This window comes from Rhincodon typus, chromosome 20, assembly GCF_021869965.1.
Source record: "Rhincodon typus isolate 14 chromosome 20, sRhiTyp1.1, whole genome shotgun sequence".
Classification (NCBI taxonomy): domain Eukaryota; kingdom Metazoa; phylum Chordata; class Chondrichthyes; order Orectolobiformes; family Rhincodontidae; genus Rhincodon; species Rhincodon typus.
The window spans coordinates 35,055,350-35,079,776 of NC_063351.1; the positions used below are offsets into that span (position 1 = coordinate 35,055,350).

Genomic DNA, 24,427 nt, shown 5'->3' on the forward strand with positions numbered 1-24,427 from the left:
TTTAGGGATGAATGATCACAACAGGATAGAATTTTACATTATTTTTGAAAGTGAGGTGGTTCAATCAGAAACAAGGGTGTTAAATTTGAATAAAGGAGATTATGAAAGCATGAGTGATAGTTGGCTGAACTGCATTGGGCAAATATATTTAGACTATATGAAGGGAATGTTTTTAAAGAACTGTGTCATGGGTTACAGCAATGATACATTCCTTCAATGTTCAAAAACTCAAAAAGGTGACTCAACTGTGACTGACAAACAAAGCGTTAAGGATTGTGCAAGATTAAAAGAAAAATCTTAGAGTGGCCAAAAATATTCATAAGTCTGAGGACTGGAAGGTTTACAAAACAAAAAGAGAACCAAGAAGCTAATGAGAAAAATAATAGAATATGAATAAAATCTAACAACCAAAAAAAAACATTTAGACTAAAAGCTTCTACAGATATAGAAGACAAAAGGAAAAGTTTGCCTAAGACAAATGTGAGTCCATTAAAAACAGAGTCAGGAGAATTTATAATGGGGAATGGAGAAATGGCAGAAAAGATAAACAATTACTTAGTCTCTGTTTACACTGAAGCAGGTAAGAGAAATCTCCAAGTAGTAGAGATCTAAGTGAGTTGAGAACATGAGGAAATGTAAAATGTCAGATGTTTTCAGGAGGATTTGGACAGGTGATTGGGCAAGAACATGGCAGTTTGAATGCAATGTGGATAAGTGTAATGTTATACACTTTGGTGAAGAACAGATATGCAGACTGTTTCTTAAGTGGTGAAAGGCTGGACTGTGTATGTATGCAAAGTGACTTGGGTATTCTTCTCAATAAGTCACTGAAGGCTAATATGTAGATGCAGAAAGCCATTAGGAAGGTTAATGGAATGTTGTCCTTTATTGCAAGAGGATTTCAGTACAGGAGTTTTGAACTTGCTTCAATTGAACATAAGATTGATGAGATGACACCTAAAGTAATTTGTGCGCATATGGTCTCCTTATCTCTGGAAAGATATTAGTATCATAGATGGTCTACATCAAAGATTCAGCAGACCTACTCTGGGATGGCAGAACTGTACTATTTAAAGAGAATTTGGGCAAAATGGACTTGCACTCACTTGAATTTCAAAGAATAAGAGGTGATCTCATTGAAAATTATGAAATACTTAAAGGAATAGATTGGGTATGTGCAGCTAAAATGATTCCACTGGTTGGGGAGTCTAGAACCAAAGGGCACAATTTAAAAATAAGGGGGATGCCATCTGGAACTGACATTTTTGTTTTCACTCAGAACATGGTGAATCTTTGGAAACCTCTATCCCAGAAGGCTACAGGAGCTCTATCTTTGAGTATATTTAAAGTAAAGGTTGGTAATGTTTGGATTATCAATGGTATAAGGGTTTATTGAGATTGTGTGGGTAAATGGCAATAAGGTGTTCCATCAGTCACAATCATATTAAGTGGCGAAGCAGGCACAGGCTATTCCTTTTCCTGTGTTCTTACATTCCTAACAGGGCAGCAGAAGGTAAGAAGCCTTCATTTTATCTCCAAACTGTGGGAAACACCACTTTGATTGTTAAAAAAGATGGTAAAAACCCCCAGCAGGCAGTACAAAAAAAGTTGCTATTGGGCAAAATCCAAAGCTTAACAGAGAATTTAAAACTTTAATATAAGAATATACATTAGCATCACTATAACAGTTTAAAAGCTCACATACCAAATGAATACTGCAACACTGTTGTTATCCAGAGTTTGAACAGTTGAAGATACTTTAAGATAGAAAATTAAACAGAATTGCTTTAGTTGTAATACTTCTGTACTGAAATCCTTTTGCAATAAAGGATAACTTTCCATTAACCTTCCTAATGGCTTTCTGCATCTGCATGTTAGACTTCAGTCACTTATTGGCAGTTACACCCGCGTTCTTTTACAAGACTGAAAACTTTCAAGACAACAGCATCTATATAGTGCAGCTTAATAAATCTGAATAAACGGAACAAAGCAGCAAATAGAACATCATAAAAGCTAAATGGTCAGCTCCTAAAACAAAGAGGTTAATTTGGTAGAACCTCCAATTTTAGATAAGATATCCACTTCAGAGAAAATACCTTCATCCGAAAAAAAGTATACAAGATGCAATTTGGGGAACTTGATGATCTAACTGATTTCAACTTCACAGAATGTGTGCATGTTAAGGGCTGAAGAAACAGAATTTACAAACTACAGAGAATAAACTACATGGCATAAATAGAATAACTCTCGAGTAAAGGTTTGCTGCAAATAACACTGACTCCGAAAGCATAAAATCTTGAAAATTTGCATATCGTTTGCAATCAACACTTTTTACGTTTGAGCCTGAATGTATGGCTAGCCATAAACATCTTTAAGATATCAGAAGGAATCCAACTAGTTCCAAGAGAACAACTGGCACAGGAACAAGCCGTCATCTGCAGGGTCAAAATGCATCTGGTAGATGATTTCATTGGGCTTCCTAGACTCATAGTAGAACCAAAAAGGAAGAAAGAGTCTATTTAGGTTACATATGTCAAGATATGAAAATTGTTTCATACTTTCAGCAGGAATGATGGTAAGTGCCTTGGTGGGGAACTTGCAAATGGTGGTGTTCCCATGTATTTGCTGCCCTTGTCTTTTTAGATTGTACCGGTTGTCAGTTTGGACGGTGCTGCCTAGGAAGCCTTAGTGAATTTCTGCCTTGCATCTTGTTGATGGTATGCATGAGTGCTACTGAGTGTTGGTGGTGATGGAGTGAATGATTGTGGATATGGTGTCAATCAAGCTGGTTGCTTTTGTCATGAATAGTGCCAAGGTTCTCCAGCATTTTTGGAACTGCACTCATCTATGTAAGTGGATTCTTCTCTAAATTAGGCACCATTGCAGAAGAGATTCCTTCAAGTCAGTGGGGATATTACATTTTTCAGAGAGGCTTTATCAACATCCTTGAAACATCTTTCTGCACTCCTGGTAAGCCCTTGCTATGACAAAGCTCAAAGTAGACAGCTTGTCTTATGTCAGGCATGCAAATATTGTGACCCATCCAATGCAGTTGATTAACCATAGCTAGTGCCTTGATTCTAGGTTATTGGCCTGAGAGAGGAGACTAATACTGGAACATCTATCCTGCAATTGAATTTGAAGGGTTTTGCAGAGATTTACAAACATTCAGAATTAAGGTCAACAACCCCAAAGCAAATAATCCATCTTCCAAGTCAGAAGAGAATGTCTTCTGAAAGAATTGTGAAATCTCCGAACTCTCTAAATCTGTGAAATCAGAGACTTGGGGGGATATAGTGCTAGAAAATTTGTAGTTACATACCTGAATGTATAAATGTTAATAATGGGGAAAAACAGTTTAGATGGAAATTTTATGTAAATTACGGCTTTTAAAAATGTTGATATTTAATCTTCATTAAGCTCTAGCCAATCTGATGATGACTCACAGTGTTTGAGTTGAGAAGAAGCATTCTGGCAGGAGATTCTGATAGAATCAGAGGTGTCATATCTGGCTTCTGATAATCTTTGTAATTATACCAAATTAGTCAATACAATCTGTACCTATTGCTATGATGCAATGAAATACATCTTACTGTGTAAGATGAATACCTCTTCCTGATAAAACACAACGGTGGTTTATCCACTATCACTGATAATCAAATAAGCCTTTTGCCATGGTATAAAAACAAGGATTAGTAATTACACCCTCCCCAACCACAAGCCAACGGTGTTTGGTACCAAATCATACAACAACTATTTAGACACAAAATCATGATGCACTTTTTCACTTCACAAAGCACAGTTGGAACTGGGAACACTGATTATGACAGTTGGACCTTTCAAGACTGAGCTAGGTGAATTTTGCTAGTTAAAGATATCAATGGATATGGTGCAATGACACGACAGGATGCAAATCTGCTATGATGTAATATATGCAGTAGTTAGAGGAGCTGAGTTTTCTAATGTTTGTAAATCTCTGCAGTCAGATTTGGTGAAGATAGGTACAATAGGATTGCATTTTATCATTATCTATGGAGGGTAAATATCACCTGATAGGGTCGTATCACCAAGCACTAATGATTATCATTGATATAATTACATATTACAATTCAAAATAGATATAAGCTACAAGGTGGCCCTTTGTGTTGCTGAAGTTAATCCAACAAAATATAGTCCTTACCTCAGGGATATAATCCAGTGACTATTATGCTTTTAGATTTTGAGAATACTTGACAACGTAGCCTATTAAAGTGAACATACAGCAAGGCAATTCACATCTGACCATAAACAATAAGTACTTCAACGTCATGTTAACTAGAAAATGCTAGAGTTATAATAAATGGAACCTCAGTACTATTATAATAACATCTTTACATACTACACAATTTGTCAAAGTATCCTGTGGAAAGCAGAAATTAGTATTGTCATCAGTGGATTTTTTTCTTGATAAATGAATCTTCTTGGGTAAAATGCTCCCTAGAGCTAATAGACCATGTGCTTGTCATAGTCAAAACATAATGAGAACTGTGGAAGAGCATGCCAGGAGTAGCACCAAGCATGCTTTAAAATGAGGAGAAAATCTGCTGAAGCTACAATATTAGAGTACACGCATACTAAATAGTGGGAGCAGCAAGCAATAAACAAGCAAAGAAACCCTATATCCAATCGAACGGATCAAAGTTCTGCAGCTTTACCACACTCAGTCATGAATGGTGTTGGACAATTAAGCAACAAACCTAAAGTGGACATTTCTCAAAAATCTTCATCTTCAATGATGGGGTATCCACCCAGCACAGAAGGACAAAAGGTAAATCTGAACTATTTGCAACCAGCATCAGCCAGAAATATTAAGTGGTGATCCACATCAGTTTCCTGGGCTCCACATACCTGTGGAGATTCCTGTCCTTAGCCAATTTTGTTTATTTCACAAGAAAACAACCAAAGGCCTTGGATACTACAAAGGCTATGGGCTATGACAACATCCTAGCTGTAATTCTTGTGCTTCAGAACCAGCTGCGCCCCTACTCCAAGCCTTCAAGCACAGATACAACACTGGCATCTATCCAAGAATGTGACAATTTGCCAAGATATGTCCTGTCCACAAAAGGTAGTATCGTCTGGCCAATCACCATCCTATCAATCAACTCTCAAACATCAGCAAAACAATGAAAGGTGTCTTTGCCAGTGCTCTTAAGTGGAGCAATTCAGCACTAACCTGCTCATTTATGCTCAGTTCAAGGTTTGTCAAGGACACTTGTCTCCTGACAGAGCTGAAGTCAAGAGGTGAGGTGAGAATGTCCACATGAAGGCCGTATCTGACTGAGTATAGTATCAAGGAGCCTTGGCAACATTGAAGTTGATAAGAATCGGGGTAACCACCCCTCTGGTTGGAGCCCAACCTAATACAATGGGGAGATCTTTGTTGACAATGAATTACTTCAGCCCAGGGTGGTTTCTTAGGCCTAACCATCTTTGACTCCTTCTTTAATGAACCTCTCTCCAGCATAAGGTCAGAAGTGGGAATGTTTGCTTATGAATGCACAATGTTTAGTGCCAGTCTTAGCTCCTCAGATAATGAAGCAGTCATGTTTGCATGCAGAAGGACATGGGCACCATTCAGGCTTGTGTTGAGAAGTGGTAAGCAAGGATTGAGCCTCACAAGTGTCAGGCAATGACCATCTCCAATGAGAGATTCTAACCACTCCCCTGTACATTCAAAAGCAATAGCTTTGGTGAGTCTGCCACCACTAACACCTTTGACCAGAAACTTAACTGACCAGCTACATAAGTACTGTGGCTACTAGGGCACGTCAAATGATCTGAATTCTATGATAACTAACTCATTTACTCTTTCTCCAAAGCTATCAGCATCTACTTGGCACATGCAAGGAGTGTAATGGAATACTGTGCACTTGCCTGGATAATTGCAGCTCCAACAAAACGTAAGGAACTCAATAGCATAAGGGATAAAGCACCTGACTTAATTAGCACCCCATCCATAACCCTAAACATTTAACTCACTACTGGCACACGTTGGCAACAGTCTGTACCATTTATAATTTGCACTGCAGCAAATCACCAAGCCTCCTTGGTGCATCTTTCAAACTTGCAATTCCTGCCGCTCTGGGAAAACTACTATCTGCAAGTTCCCCTGCAGGCCACAGACTATGCTGACGTGGAACTGTCACCATTACTTCACTGTGCTGGATCAAAATTCTAGATTTCTATCCGTAACTGCACTATGGATGTCACTACTCCAGATGGACTGCAGCAATTCAAGAAGACAGCTCAACATCATCTTTTTGAGAGCAATTGGAAATGAGCAACAATGTTGATATTGCCATCGATGCTCACACACAAATAATAGAATAACAATGAAGCCAGGAAGGTTGCTCAAGAGCAGCATTTGAAATAACACATTGCGAATCACCTATTTTAAAAGGATGAAATGTGAAATGCAGTTGAAAAGTTAAGAAAAGGCATTTTTGTATCTGTTAGTTGTTTTCTCAATGGGATTATTTGGTGTTCAGTTCTTAAAGTAATACTTCAAACCTTCTTGTACATCTGATATTCAGATCTCACTGATGTGTGCACTCTGAGCATTACAACACTTTGAAATGATTTCCTTGCCTATAGTGCTTTCTTCTGAAGTCCAGCGTGCCTGTAACTCCAGGAGCATTTTTACTTGCTTTTAAGAACGCCACAAGTCTGGACTGACCAAACAGGAAATTGGAAGAATTCCCAAATATTTCTTTGAAGGGTTCCACAGTGCTGCACCATCAGCAGCTGGTTTATCTGTGATGATCTCGAAGAAACTTGTGACTTTCCAGGGGAACCAGTGCATCTCTGCACATTGTCTGAGCTGCAGATATTTAAATCCCTTTTTTTGATTTCTTAGTCACTGTCACTTTTGAGAAGGTACTTTGTTCTCACTCTGATTCTGCCATAATGATACAGAGATGCTGGCATCCTGAACAATAGTTTCCACTTAACAGGCAGAAACTTGCTCGGTAGCATGTTTGATTTTCTCAGCGTCTTTAAACATAATGGTGGATTGCCACATTCTCAGCTTGCTGCAGCATTTTAAAATATAACAAGAGGTTTTCCTCTGTGAAAATGTGCTGATATAGACATTCCTCTAATTAAGGAGAACCTAGTGTCCACTTGGTTTTCTTTTAAAGACAGCTATAAATAGAACTCACCCGGCGGTTCAGAGCATTAGTTATACTCTGACATACACCACAGTGAACTCATGATATAAGCTGACATTGTTCCAGGACACAGTATTTCAGAGAAGTATTGCAACTGTAGTGTTATTGTTCCCTAAACGAGCTTTGAGTGTCATTGAACCCATCAATGTTGCAGAAACAGACATTAACGTAGACAAACCAATACACACACAAACCCTCCCCTTCCCCGCTCATACAGACAGACACACACAATCCCTACATACTCGTACACACACAGCCATCTACACAAATGCATGTGAGCACACACACCTCACATGTCTGCACGCACCCATCACCACCCCCATGGACATACACAGACCTAATGTCGATATCTTAAAGGAAGTAGCTGCAGTAATAATGGATGAACTCGTAGTAAGGTTTTCAAGAATCCTTAGATTCTGAAAAATTCCCAGTGAATCGGAAAACTGCCAAAAGCACAGTAATTCCAAAAATGGGGGAAGACAAAAAACATGTTATCGACAGCATTCAAGAAGGAAGTGAATGATTCCTTGAATAGTAATCATGTGTTTGGATATGGGAAAGAAAGCAGAAGATTGGCAGTAGATAATAGAGCTGGCTATTGATGGGCCAAATGGCCTGCTTCTGCACTATAATAATTCTCTGATTCTATAGGCTAATTAGCTTAATGTCTGTTATTGGGAAAATGTTAAGAGTCTAATATAATGAATGTAAAGCAGAGCTTTTAAAAGCACATAGTATATAATCAAGCAGAGCCAACATGACTTCATGAAGGGGAATTTATGCCTGAGGTGCTAACAAACAGGGTAAATAAAGGGGCACTAATATATGTAATATGTTTGAATTTGCATAAGGCTAGTTAATAACAGCTGATGGTGTTGGGGGTAGTATATTAGCATGGACAGAAGATTGGCTAACGAATAGAAGACAGAGCTGGGATAAAGGGGGAGTTTTCAGGATGGTAACCTATATTAGTGGAATGCTACACAGATTGTTCCTGGGGTCACAGTTATTTGCAATACAAATAACTTGGATGAGGCTGATTGAATGTGCCATCATTAAATTTGCAAAGGACATAAAAACAGGTGGGAAGGCAAGTGGTAAGGATGACACAAGGAGTCTACGGTGGGATATAGACAGTGAGTGGGAAGACACTTGCTATATCGAATATAATGTAGGAAAATCTAAGGTTATGCAATTTGGCAGGAAGAATAGAAGAGCTAAATAGGGAAAGACTGCAGTAAGTTGCAGCGCATAGGGATTTCGGGGTCTTATTATTCAAATCACAACAAGCTAGTTTCCAAGTTCAACGGATAATAAGGAAGATAAATAAAATGTTGGCCTTTAATTTGAAGAGAATCATGTATAAAAATATGGAAGCCTTGCTAAAACTATACAAAGCACTGATCATATCATAGCTAAAATACTGTGAAGAGTTTCAGTCTGTTCTCTAAGAAAAAATATGCTGGCAGCAGAGGCAGTTCAGAGAAGGTTCTCAAGGCAGATACCAGGTATGGAGGGATCTTCTTCTGAGAAGAGATTGATTAAGTTGGACTTCAACTCATTGGAGTTCAGGAGAATCAGCTGAAACCTTATTGAGGGGAGGTGTTAGCCTAGTGGTATTTTCGCTAGACTATTAATCCAGAATCCCCTATGGCAGATGAAGAAATATAAATTCAATAGAGATCTGGAATTAAGAGTCTAATAACCACCATGAAACCATTACTGATTGTCAGAAAAAACCCATCTGGTTCACTAATGACCTTTAGGGAAGGAAACAGCTGTCCTTACCCAGTTTGGCCTAAATGTGACTCCAGACCCACAGCAATGTGGTTGACTCTGGGCAATTTGGGAAGGGCAATAAATATTGGCTTAGCTAGCGATGCCCAAATCCCATGAACAGATTTTAAAAAACATGTAAGATTCTTATTGGGGCTGACAAGGTAAATGTGGAGTGGTTCTTTCGCCATGTGGCAGAGTCCAGGACCAGAGCGCAATATTTCAGAATAGGAGCCACCCATTTAAGACAGACGTGAGAAGGAATTCTTTCTCTCAAACAGTGATGGATCTGTGGAATTCTTTACTGCAAAGGGCTGTTGAGGCTTGGTTGTTAAGTATATTTAAGACTGAGATATACAGATTTGCAATCAGTAAGAGAATCAAGCATTATGTGTCAAAGATTATACGACTGCATTATTTGAGGACCACAGTGACACATTCTTGTAGATCAAACAATATCTTTTACTTGTACAGGGCTGGTTTTCCTACTGACAGCAAGGTATTGACACACTAACTGTCAGTCTGAGAAGAATAAAGGATTATAACACACATGCAGTATTTATACCTATCTGGATAGATGCAAATCGTTCCACTTGGCAATTGGATCAGGCGATGGGCGCGTGACACATTGTCACAAAATAGTAACAAGATTTACAGAGAACTGAATAAACAAGATGCGGTTAATGAGATTACAGTTTCAACCCATTAACCCTTATCAACAGTGTTCAGGTAAACTAAAACAATGGTCACTGCTGCTTGGCCTAATGAGATTACAATTTCAACCCATTAACCCTTAGTTAACAGATATGCTCCCACATATGGAGATAAGGCTGGAAGTTGGAAGTGAGGATTATTAGGTTAGCTATGATCACATTTGAAGGCTGGAGCAAACTTAATGAGCCGAATAGCCTACTCCATAATCTTGAGGTCTTGTATTCATACTCATAACAAATCCATGCGTACATGCCTATCTATTTACACGCAGGTATCTTCTTCTCCTCATGCACACACACACATGCATCTACATCCATTTTTATGCACACATCAAAACCCACAGCACCACACTGGGATTAAAACTTGTTGTACCTACTCAAAATAGACTGCAGTGGTTCGGAAAACTCTTCATCACTACCTTCTCAAAGACAGTTAGGGATTGACAACAAACACAGGCTTTGCCAGCGATGCTCATATCCCATGAAAGCATAAAATGGACATGGATACACACCTCTGCATCCATGTACAAATGCATATCCTGAGACATACAGTCACAGTTTCTATTGTCACATTACCCACTGTGGAATTCCTTTAAGAGATACAAATCAATGCTGTTTGGAAAATTTATTCCTTGTTTTGGCATGATGAAGGGAAGCAGAGTTGTCTCAGTTTAAAGCAGTAAATGTCAAGGTCTTCTGTAAGTTATATATATTAATTCAGTTAGGTGACATATTGTATTGACTCATATCCCAGTATCTTTATTACTTTTATGATGTCTTTTTTTCACTGAGATTTCAAAACTATGGACTGTATATCACCCTCGGATTGGCTTTCTTTCTACCTACAATCAACAGCTCATCTTTCTAATTTTTTTCTACTTAAAATAGTTTCTTGTATAATTAGTCTTAATTTCTCAACATTGATTATAATATAAAGCAGAATGACAATGGTGGTATTCACATAAAGATCAGAACATTTTCTATTACTTTCTATTGGGTTTGGTACCATTAGACAATCTCAATAAAACCAAACAATTACAGACACTTCAGTGACTTAAATTAGCAGTCCCTTTTTTATATGGTGTTCCTATTTCAAAATGACAATAATATACATAGTTAAAAAGAATTTCATAACATGGAAATACTTTATTCAATGACTGTAGTGACCCAGAAACAGCATAATTCCTGATAATGAGTTGTACAAGCATTCACTCCTACAGTTAGAATGCTTTCGGTGTCCCAAGAATTCTGCATAATAAAAACCCCATTGCACAAAAGCCATATCTTGAAATTAATTCTTGATTTGTGCTGACCTGTGTGTGTCCCAGGTTTTAACTTGTATGGGTTGTGGTGCATTGAAGGCTTTCTGCACTTCATAATTTATGGGAATCTGTGGTTTCAGGTTGAATCTTACAATGTTTCCTGTAAGCTATGTGGCCGTGTAGCAACCTAAGGGTTTCTGTAAAGGTTGCATACAAATGCCTCCTTTATGGTGTGTGTGTGATTCACAAAAAATTTAAAAGGCTCATGCATTGCAAAAAGTAATAGAGGATGTGTTGTCTCTTGCATATTCTACCATGTATGATATTTGGATCCTGGAATATGTTAATGTTTTTGAAAGAGTACTTTTGTACAGGTTTCACTGCTGTTTTACATTTTTAAAGTCAAATAATTAATATAAAAGCAAGACATCAAAGCTCAAGATGGATTGTATTATATTGTTACTCTACAAGGGTCAGTCAACTTCAGTCTCAAAATTAGAGCGAACAGATAAATTGTCCTTTCAGTTGTAAACTACTAGATAAACTATGAAATTTTTAAATCCTTGCACGCATTTTCTTTGTTGTTATATGTAAATGTACAAATTCAGAACAGGGGTAGGCTGCGCAGTCCCACGAGCCAGTTCCTCCATTCAATAAGATCATGTCTGATCTGAATACTTCACATTCCCACTTATCCCTGATCAGCTGTCATCCGCTTCTTGCCAGGTATTGATCTACCCCTTCCTTAAAAATATTCAAAGATTTTGTTTCCATCACCTTTTGAGGAAGAGAATTCCAAAAACAAAAAAGCTCAGTAAAAATAAATTCTCCTCATCTCTGTCTTAAATGGGTGACCTACTGTTTTTAAATAGTAAGCCCTAGTTCTAAATTCTCTCCAGATTCCCTCAGAATCTTGTGTGTTTCAATCAAGTTGCCTTTTGGTCTTCTAAATTATTATGAACTCCGCTGTCTGAAATATTGTGAATAGTTTGAATACTTAATCATTAAAAGGGGGCATTAATACCTTTGGAAGAGTGGAAGTCTGTGCAGGAACTATACAATGAGAAATGGTTAAGTTCACCTTGTACTGTGGGTTAGGAGAGATGTCTTATTTGAAGTTATCAACAAGTGAATGACAAAGTTATACTTAATAGGTTGTTCACCGGGATGAAGGAATAAAAACAGAAGGCATAACTTAATAATTAGCAATTTACAATAAGATGGAAAGTGAAAACCTTTTCTTTTACACAATGTTTTAAAAATGCATGGAATGGGGAAAGCCATTGAATTATAGAGTCTTAGAGTCATACAGCACAGAAAGAGACCCTTCGGTCTAACCAGTCCATGCTGAAAATAATTCCAAACTAAAATAATCCCACCTGCCTGTGCTTGGCCCATATCCCTCCAAATATTTCTTATTCATGTACTTACCTTTTAAACATTGTAACTGTATCCAAATCCACCGCTTTCTCTGGAAGTTCATTCCACACACAAAACACCCTCTGTGTAAAAACAAAAATTGCCCCCATGTCGTCCTCAAATCTTTCTCTTCTCACTTTAAAAGTATGCCCCCTAGTCTTGAAATCCTCCACCACAGGGAAAAGATAAGGTTCCATTTACCTTATCGAACCCTCTCGTTATTTTGAAAACCTCTATTAGGTCACCCCTCAACTTCCTACACTCCAGTGAAAAAAATCCCAGCCTATCCAGCCATTCCAGGCAACATCCTGGTAAATCTTTTTGGAAATATATATGCTGAAGAATTAGCAGTGTTCATTTCTGGAGGACCATAGTGAAAAGGTAGGCATTTAAAGAAGACATCAGACCAAAGAAATGACTAACTGGCTTAGTGATCATTTCCTGTTCCTAAAATTCTTAATATTGTCTAAATTTTGTTGAGGTAGATAAGTGCGAACCAGTAAATGAAGGATACCTGGATGTGAGTACTGCTGAAAAATGTTCGCATTTGGTCAAAGTTTTTTGTCTTGCACTCGTCAGGACAATTTGCAGCGATATAAATGTAAAGGAAAATAACATTTACATGCATATTCTTCCAAAATGTACTGGTGAGTGCAAGTTGAAAGGCTTAACAAAATGTGACGTCTTCAGTAAGACTCAAGTGCTGGATGACCAAGTCACTATTTCTATGCATGAATTTCCAAAAGGCATTTGCTAACATGTCACACAAAGGGTTAATAGACAAGATAAGGGCTCATGGAGTTGGATGTACTATATTAACATGGACAGAAGATTGATATTGAACAGAAAGCAGAAAGTAAACATAAGCAGGGCCTTTTGAAGTTGTGAGACAGTGTTAAGGAATTCTGCAAATCTGCGAATAAATAGACTGCAGCCGTCAGACTTCAAGGTAAAGAGAGCCTTTTATTTGTGATATCACAAAGAGTCAATGCTAACAAAGGTTAGATGCCAAAGACTCTGCTGCAGTGCAGAGTTTCAAGATATTTATAGAGAGAGACAAACAAGTTGGCGTGACAGATAACAGTTATCTCATAGTCCATAGCTTAGGGTTCTCCAGACATTTCACCACATCCCTGAGCTGCAGACTTTCTACATTCATAAATGTCTGGCTAACATGCACTTATGTTACTGACTAAGACAAAGTGCTGTTAGAATTACCAAAGGGAGCAGTTACTAAGAACTAGGGACGTTTGAACACTTTGAGGTGACACTTTCTTTTAACATTCTGTTTGTCACGTAGTCTTTTTACCCTTTTGATACTGACTTTTCTTGAACCTTCTACAACATGCTAATTTCTTTCACAGACAGTGAATGGTGAAGTGATGGGTCAGTTCTGGGATCCTGTTTGGTGAAGAGACAGAATGTAATGTATCCAAGTTTGATGATGATACAGTCCTGGGTGGAAAGGTATGCTTTGGCAGTATCAGAGAGGCAATGAAATAACCAAGTTAAGTGAGTAGGTAACAAGATGGTAGATAGATTAAAATGTAGGGAATTTTGAAGTCATTCACTTTGGTCATTGGATAGAAAAAGGTATTCATAGAGAATTGAATATGTTCATATAAGAAACACAGAAAGTTAGCATGTAGGTACAAGATACAGATCGGAAGGCAAAATGGCATTTTGGCCTTTATCACAGATATAGGATTGGAGTACAAGAATAAATAAGTCTTGTTAAAATTCTACAGGATTTTGGTGAGACCACATCTGGAGTACTGTGTATAGTTTTTTTGTCTCCACATATAAGGCAAGATATATTGCATTGGAAGTGGTACAGCGCGAGTTCGCTACTTTGGATCCTGAGACTTTGATGAGAGGACTATATTCTCTGACATGTGGAAGAGTGATTTCATGGTGATTGCATTTATAAAGATTTTGAAGGGGCTTATATGGTAGATACTAAGAAATTGCTTCTTCTGTTTGAAGAAAACAAGAGCACAGTCACAGGATGATATGATTATTTAAAACTGCATTGAGGAGTAATGAAAGGTTTATGACAGTTTGGAATTCTCTCTCCCTCTCAAGACTGGGGAAAACATTTTTGGTGTCTCAGCAATCAAGGGATATGGAGAATGGCAGGAAAGTGGAGCTGAAGATCAGCCCATGAGCACATTCAGTGGTGGAGCAGTTTTTTTGGGCCATTTGGTTTATTGCTGCTTTTATTTCTTGTGTTTTTGTATGAATTACATCGCGGCTCAAATCCATCATTTCTTCTGGACTGCTCTTCCCACTATTTTTACGAGAGTCTTCTTATGAAGATGTATTATCTGAAGTATTTATTTACAATATTGACTGGATATGTTTATTTTATATATACAGATTACTTGTCTTGAATTTTTGAAAAATAATTTTGTAAATCAAAGCAGCACTGATTACAGTAGAAATAATATTGCATTTATAAGGAAGAGACTGCTTGGATAGAGGCACAGGGCTCTTTCCAGTCCTGAACAGTGTGGGAATTGGCGAGAGATTGGGAGATCAGCGTTGAGGAGCTTTTCATTGTCAAGAACAGAAAGTTCCCATTTTCCAACGAAGTGTTGAATGATAAGATGAGATTCTCGCTGGGGAGTGGTGAGAGGTCTATTCGCTTGTATTAGCATTAGTCATTATGACATCATCTCATCTCAGTAATATTTATTTTCCTATTTTCCCACTTGCCACTTAGAAACTAGATGATAATAATGCCCAACATGAAAGTCAGGGCAGCAACCTAGTGACTCCAGCTCGCCACTTGATCCTCCAGACCTCTCAGTCAAAAATATCACAGGGCATACTCATGGGCAGTGACCATATACAGCTCCTGACCAACATGGATTCCATGTTCTCACTGAAGGACAGTACCAATTACTCTCTGCCCAACATGACTGATGTAAATAAAATCAACCGTGCAGGGTACCTGCAGACTGCCAACTGTTGACTGGATGTACAGCTGAGTTTTAAAGATGGCTCTGGTGGCAGTGGCCAGTACTTCACCTGTGTCAAGTGGGAGAATATGATGTGTGGGGTACGATAGGGACATAGTACACCATTAATGAGATGAGTTCGGGAAGGTAGCGTGAGAAAACTCATGAGGGCTTGCAGGCAGAAACTCTCCATGAAAATTGCCAAAAATGACACTGTGCCAATCAGGTAAGATTCAGCCCACAAAATCTGCAACACTTTCACCGAGAGGTCACATGACTCAGGAGAAAATGGTGTTGGATTTAAGCTCAACTTTTGAGATAATTTACCTCAGGAAAAATAGCCCTTGCACACTCTCTCAGTTTGTCTCTGTCTGAAACCCCTCTCATTGAATTTTGAGAGTTGTAAACTCACTGTAAGACCTCATCCTATAAGTGAAGAGTTCCTAAAGGAGAATTCAAATTCACCGCTGTCTCCAGAAAAGTAAATTCTGCTAACTATGACTGATCCAGGAAGACACTCCAGTGCCTTAAGACACAACCTGCCTTTGAGATGATCCATGCTTTTTTTTGTTTCTGAATATACATATTAGTTCACAAAAATACTTTTTAAGGTGACACTCCACAGAACTTTTATATTTTTCCCTGACTTGGTGGTTACATGAATGTAAATGTTATTTTTTTCTAGATGGGTAATTGTATATAATTGCACAGTTTAATTTTTTTTTACATTTTGCTTGAGTAATTTTTTTTTGCTATACATTAACTGCTTATTTGTTATCTGAGGAACCTGGCTGACTTTTCTGGTTCTGAATAATATTTGATATATATAATTGGCAATATTACCTCTCTTCTTAAATTCAAACTTCATTGTGGCTGGTGTGATAATGAAAGGAATAATTTCACCTGTTCTAGATGGATCATAACAATGAGGTTAAAAGGATAGAAAATGTGCCAGGACCTGGAAACATCAACATGAGCCACATGACTGAAAAGTTATTGTTTTTTGATTAAAAGGAATGAATGAAGCTAACTGTTCTCCAATTTGTTCAAGCATAGAAATATGACAGATTAATATCTTGGAAATTCTATTTGTCTTTCTTGTTCCAGTCTTTATGGTTCTAAATAATGATCAGTTGAAATATAGGTATAATAGAGTAATATTATAAATAAATCAGACCAATTGACTGTCTTGGTAGAATGAATTTCATTTGGATTGACACTTTGAGTCAATTGCTTCTAATGCTTCTCAATTGTTTTGAGATTTTGAAAAAATTCTGATGGATATATGAGGTAATCCATTTAATCTTGCAAAGATACCTGACTCTGATGATTATCTCTGACCCAAATCTTTTGTTTCACTTTCTGTTTGTGCTTTCATAATCAAATCACTATATCATCAGTTGAAGGTTATGAATGGAAGTACCACAGCTGTGTGGAAATCTTTTGAACAGTACATTATCCTTTCTTCATGCTATTAAATTTCTTTTAAATAATTTCAGAAGCAGCTTTAAGAATTCCATGTCTTGTGTGAAAGCTTGAGTTGCACTGAAGCACTTTTGTGCAATGGTTTTGCCTGCTTTGGCATAGAACTGTGATTAAGTAAACTAATTTTAGTTCTTGTGTAGCTCCACTTGCACTACAAGCTTGACTAATACTATGGCCAGTATTGTATTATAAATTTCCATGCTGTGATAAAAAGGAAGGCACAATATACTGTACGAAAGTTGGCAATCTTTGTTTGGCAGTTTTCATTTTATATTTAATGTTCCATGTTTCGCAGGGAGCCCCCAAACCTATTGCTGTGGAGCCCTGTTCAGGAAACAAAGCTGCAGTGTTGACAGTTTTTATTTGCCTGCCACGAGGTTCAAGTGGTACTCCTCCTCCTGGACAAACAGGTGAGATAAGACTTTTAATTTGGTGCTTTAAATCCATAGAGAGAATTGAGGATTGTTTTCTCAAAATTCATCTAACAAATCAATTTATAAGGAACTAAGATAGAATTCAATGGAATACATGGCACAGAACCAGGCCATTCTTTCAACTAGTCCCTGCTGCCACCTGTGCTGCACTCATTCCCCTCTACCTCATATATTTGTCTAGCTTCACTTTAAATATATACATACTATTCATTTTAAGCACTCCCTGTGGAAATGAGTTTCACATTCTCACCATTCTTTCAACAAAGATGTTTCTGTTGAACTCCCAATTGAATTTCTAGATGACTATCTTGTACTGATGAGCTGTAGTTAAGCTCTTTCCTACAAGAGGAAACATTTTCTGTATCCACTATATCAAAACATTTCATACTTTTCAAGATCTGTATGGTATTAACCCTCAGCCTTTTTGCTGGACAAAAGAGAACCAATCTGATCATCTGATTTTCTGATATGTACGTCCATATGTTTATGGTATCAAATTGCAGTTTTTCTCTGCATCCTCTCCAGTGTCTGTATATAATTTTGTAATATTGTTTTAGTTACGAGTTTTATAATATGACAAGGTTTTGGAACTGTGTCTTCAATTTAAGATGAAATTAAAAGAGCGATATGGCCTGCTGTGCAGTCTGTCCAACAGCAAGATGGTGTGGTTTGTTGTTGGAGTTTAAATGGGCCGAGGTCTTTTACTGGGAAGGAGTTGCAAAGTGTTTACACTTCAAGGAATGGCAGCAGCCTATGTGCTCACAGATGTTATGGATCAGATCAAACCACCTTCAAATATATCAAGGACCCTAACTTTTATCTTATTTAAAGGTAAGTGTAAGGTGCTGTGTTCCAGATGTAATGCAATTTGTTATGCTACTTGGCTTTAAGCAAAACACACTTTATTCTTACCGTAAAGTTAAAATTCAAACAAAACAAAGAAGAATTAGTATAACTTTAACTCTGTTGGAAAGCTTAACAGAATAATGGATTATTTAACTACTAAACAGCAACTGTTCCAATATATTAACATCTCATGAACACACCCTTGGCAAAGGCAAATTCAGTAAAATAAACTGTCTCACATATGATTTTGGCAGCAGGGAAAACTCCAGCTTTTTGCTGTGTCTGAGAGAGATGTCGAGACAGCCATCTTCAAACCCCAACAACTGCTTAAAGCTAACCTAAAACCCTGGTTCTGTGGGAGCCTGACTCCACTCATCTGTGATTCTATTGTTCCAATTTGCAAAAAAAACCAAAGGCCTCACAAGCTTTTGACGTTATTGGCTCACAAAGACAGCTCCTCACCTCTTGTCCTAAAATCTCTCTTCAAAACAAAAAGGACAAAATGCACGTCTTAAAGCCATAATATCATCACACAGTGGATAAAGTAAGAGTGCTCAAAGTCCCAGAATGGTGAAAATTTTGTCTAGTGAACAGTTGTGCTTTAAATTGACCATTTACTAACAAAATAAAAGATGGTTTAAAAGGTAGTCCTGTTTGACTATGCTTGCCAGTGTGGTGTTATCCACCAAGTTAGAAATTGTGTTTTTGATTCCAAAGTCCTATCTTTAATGATGTGAAATGTAGTACTATTTTCAGTATTTAAGTTTAAAATCCATAAACAGCTCATCTTCCATTTTGGGTCAGCTGTGGCTCCCAGTTGTTCACATTCTCAACTCTGCTTCAGAAATTTGTGCACTCAATGAAGAGCTTGTGATTTCATAGCCACTCCAGAACTTGAGAACAAATATTGAGGCTAACACTCCAGTGCAATAATGAGGGGATGCTGCATTGTTAGAGGTGTCATCTTCAAGATGACCTATTAAACTGAGGCTCCATTTGCCTGCTCTGGTGGGTATAAAAAATCCCATGACACTATTTCAAAAAAGAGTTTGGGGAACTATCCTTCGGCGTCCTGGTCAATATTTATCCATCAAAAAACTTCGCAAATTAATTATCTGGTCAATATTACATTGTTTTTTCAAGGAACTCGCTACACACAAATTGTGTTTTCTACTTAACAGCACAATAATAACAACAGATTATATTTATATTGTGTCTTCAATGTACTGAAACATTCCATATCACTTCACGGGGGCTATTATGAAACAAATGTATGACATCAACCAACAGAGTGAGATAGGTCAGCTGACTACAGGCTTAGTCAAACAGGTGAGTTTAACAAGTGCCTTCAATGACAAAAATGAAGTAGGGAATTGTCCCAAGGATATTCCAGAGTTTGAGGCTAGGTAATGGCTACCAATGGTGGAGTGAATAAAATCGGGAATGCACAAGATGCCAGAGAGAGATTACAGAGAAAGGAAAGATTGAAACTATTCAGGAATTTGAAACAAAGATGACAATTTTAAAATCAAGATGTTGCTTTTTTCCAGGAACCAACATGCGTCAATGAGATTTAGGCTGATAGGGACATGGAATTTCTTGTGAGTTGGAACTTGGGCAGTAGAGTTTTAGATGACTAGCTAAAGGTGTGTTGGAATAGTCAATACAGAGATAACAGGGTCAGGATGAGGGTTTCAACTGCAGGTGAGTTGAGATTGGATGAATTTGATGGTGTTATGGAAGTAGAAATAGGTGACTTAATAACGATAATGTGTATATTTACCAGAAACTTAACTGTTATCAAATGTGACACCAGAGTTCTTAACAAATTGATCTGACCTTATATTTGTGCCAGGGAGAGAGGGAGAGACGGATTCGATAAGTAGGGAATGAAGTTTTGAGCAGCTACCAAAATCAATGATGTAAGTCTTTTCAATGTTTAATGGAAGGAATTTCTGCTTATCCAGTACTAGATGTTGGACAAACAGTCTGATAACTTAGCAACAGTGCTGGAGTTGAAAGAGGTGATGGGGAGGTAAGGTCATTAGTGTACGAGAAAACTGATGTTGTGCTTTTGGATGAAATTGCCCAGACGCAACGTGTAAATAAGAAATAGGCGACGATCAAGGATAGATCCTTGGGGGAACAGAAGAGATAACAGAGCAAAAGCAGGAAGAGAAGCCATTGCAAGTGATGTTCCAAATATGATTGATGTTACAACTCACTGGGGTCATTCCTGAACATTGCTTGTTCTTGATGCTGCCACTGTAGATACTGGGGGACCTCCTTCACTGCTTACTCTTCCTATGTTGGGCCATGATGCCACCACTGCTGCTGCTGTTGAAGCTCCCGATCTGTCCTGGTGCCTTGGAATTTGGCCGGGCAATACCCACTCGTGTTGAGAGAGTGCCATGCGTCACCAAGAGACCGGGCTGAAAGACTGCCAGAGCCACTGAGAGACTGGGCTGAGACACCACCACGAGCCGCGAAGAGACCAGGCTGAGACACCGCTATTTGCCATCAGGAGACTAGGCAAAGACACCACCACAGGACACCAAGAGACTGGGCTGATGCACTGCCATAAACCGCTGAGAGACTGGGCCAAGACACCGCCAAAAGATGAAGCCAAGACACCACCATGAGTGCCTTGCTTGGTCTGCGCAGAGGTCGGGAAGATAAACCAAGACAGAAAGGGAAAAAATAGTGAAAGAAATGAGAAAAATACAATGGAGTGGAGGACATCCAGCTAAAGTGTCCTACTCTGCTGCCATCATGTGACAGCAGTTCATGATCCTTATTCACAGGGTTTGCTGAGATGATTCTTCTGAAGATCAGGACGCTGCTTCTTGATCTTTCTTTTCTGGATACTTTCACCTGTTTGCAAGAGGCACAGCGTGACTGCTTCTGACCTATAAAGGTCTTTAACTTTTTAATTAAAAGTCATAGCTTACACCAATTGGATGGTGGCAAAATAAATTGGATAACTTCAGACTTAAGAGATTTTTACTGAAGAATAAACGGCTCCTTCTACTCAAGAGATCCAATAGTTTCTCTCAAAACATTCACACCCCAATCTGTTCTGCTGCCTGGGAGCCAATCACATTGTTGTTGGCAGATAGAAGCCTTTGTCATCAATAATGGGCATTCGTGTACATACCAGTCAGCTACCTGTTACCAGTCACAGCTTCATTCATACATACTTTGGCTCCAGTTCATTCGCAAACTATTTCCACTATTGTTTGAGCACGTAGTAGTGGAAATAGGATGTGCAATTAGTGTTAAGTCACTTGTTTTTAAAAAGTGCACAAGCCTCCGATAATTCTTGTTTATTAAAGCTGTTGCTTTCCAATTTCAGTACACAGTGAAAAATGGAGGAAGAGTAAAAAGACAAAGTCCTTACAATTGTTTAATTAAGGACTGGCTTTAGCGCCTTTCGAGGGCTGTCACTCATTTAGTTAGTTAATGTGTTTTGCTGGATTTCTAGGTTTCTTGAAAGAGTATAAAGAGAATCAGCTGGGACACCAAGGTAGTGGTTGGGAGACTATATCTTGTGAATAAATCCACTATCAAGGAAAGAACTGTGACTTGGTTTATACTTGAACATCTAGCCTAGTGATCACCTTGGACTTAGGGACTGGAGATGAGGGCTGTAAAGGAGGGATGGCCAGGAAGACGGACAGCAATGAGCACATCAAGGATAGAGGTGGGAGAGAAACAAGTGTTAGTGAGTTTAACCTGAGGGTCACCACACCTCAGGCAAGGCAGGGTCTCAGCCACTACAAGAATTGTATCTCTGTATATTACAACCAAATGTATTAAGCAATCAACACACAGATGGTTCAAACAAGTGACATGCTTAGCATCGTGTTTTCAATTCTTCATTAACTTTCTTCCTAACTACAATTAACGCTTCAAATGGTCTGTTTCCTTCTATTAGAGTTAACAGAAAAAGAGTTTTGTATGTTGTGTTGCAAATCAAATTTTACAAAAGCCATGCTTGTTACAGTAATTTGTAGGTTTTGAAATTTTATCAACATTATAGTGTGAACTTCCATATAATGTCCAACAATGTAGAGTTACTTTAAAAGAAGTGCACCCAGGAGTAAGGCAGCAAGTGTGTCAAATGTAAAATAAACGAATTCCCTTGTTCTTTATTGTAACATACTTGTATCTTTCAGCACTAGAGAAGCATTACTTTGCATGACAAAATCTAGCTGAATCTTCAGAGAATTCCAGCACTTCATTCAGGGGATGAATGGCTGTCATTACGGCTTGGCAAATTATAATGCTCATCACAGAATTAATACTACATTAACTGTCAAAGAGAAATCAAAATCAAAATTCTTATAGGCTTGTTGTCATACTGTAAGATACTCTCCCCAAGGAGAGGAAATGCACACGATATTTAGAAGCTTTAGTTTTGCAATACACACACACACACACACACACACACACACACACACCTGGAGGCTGAAAGGGACAAAGTTGGCACTGCCCATAAAATCATACCGCCAGTTGTCTGGGATCAACATATGAGCAGTCATCCAAGGTAGAGTTAGCCCTGAGCCTACGGACATAAGAGGGATAGGAACACAATGGCAACAATGCAGCTACAACCCAGGGAGTGCAACCAATCAACCTGTGACTGGATTTTAGAGAAAAATATTGTTTTTTCTTGACTGTTTCAAAGTTTCCTAACATTAGGTTGACTGTGCCTTGTGGCTAGGTGGATACCTTCTTCGTTTTCTGTTAAGAATTTCATAGACAGCAAACTTCGTTCTCCTTGAAAAAACTTTGATAGCAGCCAAGTCAGCTTTCATTAAACTGGAATTGCATGCACCCATGTACAGTGCTAAGAATGCTTCCATTTAACTATTGATCAGTGCATGTCATCTGCACATGCACAGAAGCACCATGACACAGAAAACAATGTCAAGGTGTAACGTTATTGGTGTCACCTGCTCAGGTGCAGAGGGTGGCCATCTTTCTCAGACATTTTGATGTGGCAACACACAATACAGTTTCTAAGCAGCCTTGTGAAATTATAGTATTGGAATGAGTGAATTACATTTTAAAAAAATGTTTCTTACAAATTGCTGTAGACACATCTTCAGATTACAGAGATACACATCATTTGGTTTAGCAATAGGCAATTTGGTATTCTGACATTTTCATGTCAGACAGTAATTCATAGACTTTGTTAATAATAGCCTGCATATGTAATCAATAGTAGGATCGATATAAGGCAATGAAACATTCATCTGCATAAAATTTGCTGAATCCACTGCAACACTTGATAAAACTATATCATTTGACTATCTTTAAAAGACATCTGCAGGAAGAAAAGCATAGTTAATGGGCTGAATTTTCATTGGGGAGTTAATCTATCAGGATGAAATGCAGTCAATGGCATTATCACGCCATCCTGGGGGAGGTCATCAATAACTGATAAAAAGCTCATTGGACTGGCCACATAAACAGTACAGCTACAAAAGCAGGTCAGAAACTGGGAACTGTGCAGTCGGTCATCTGACCCTCCAAACCGTGCCCACTGTTTACAAGCCACGATTCAGGAGTACAATGAAATGCTCACTACATGCTTGATGAGTACAAACTCCAATAAACTTGAGAAACATGATGCCATCCAGAGCAAAGCTGTCAAGTACACTGGTCCGTTAATATCATCATAGTGGATCTTCAGAGAGGTCATCTCCTGCTGGATGAAACTGTTGGTAAGATTATCTTCTTTTAAGCTTTCTTCTAACTGTGCACTGAATGATGCTTAGAATAAGGATCAACACACAAACACATGTACATACCCACCCCCACCCACCCACTTCTATCAATAAATGTACACACCTACCTAAGTATGCATACACACACTTATACCTGCCTCTACACAGACGCACATACACATGCCTATGCACACACATATCTGACTTCATCTCTGGTTCACAGCGATATCACTATCTCCCTGGTTTGTTCTCAGCCCTTTTGGAGGAGCTAGATGATTTCTGTTCTTCTGCTTTTTTCCCAAAATCAGTAGAGTAATCATGTCTGAACATACTGAGAATGTCAGCTTGGTTTTAGATCTTTGTCCAGATCTTGCGGATAACTGGTCCATTCCATCGAAGGTCTTCTTAGTGTAGATACCAACATGCTTCTATTTCTTCTTAACAATTCTATTCTCAGTATTCAGCTGTTTTTCTCAGAATTTGGCATTCCCAATTCAGGTACAAAATCAGAAATTGCTGCAAAAGTTCAGCAGGTCTGGCAGCATCTGTGGAGAGAAATCTGTGTTCTGAGGAAATGTTAACT

General features: G+C 38.3%; 1 protein-coding gene across 1 annotated transcript in view; it reads left to right on the plus strand.

Annotated features, from left to right (window-relative positions):
• Positions 1–24,427, plus strand: part of atrnl1b (attractin-like 1b) — an 843,599-nt gene that overhangs the window by 765,699 nt on the left and 53,473 nt on the right. The window contains exon 24 of the mRNA XM_048609206.1: positions 17,125–17,239. Within this exon, the coding sequence (XP_048465163.1) occupies positions 17,125–17,239 (115 nt within the window). The remainder of the gene's footprint in view (positions 1–17,124; positions 17,240–24,427) is intronic.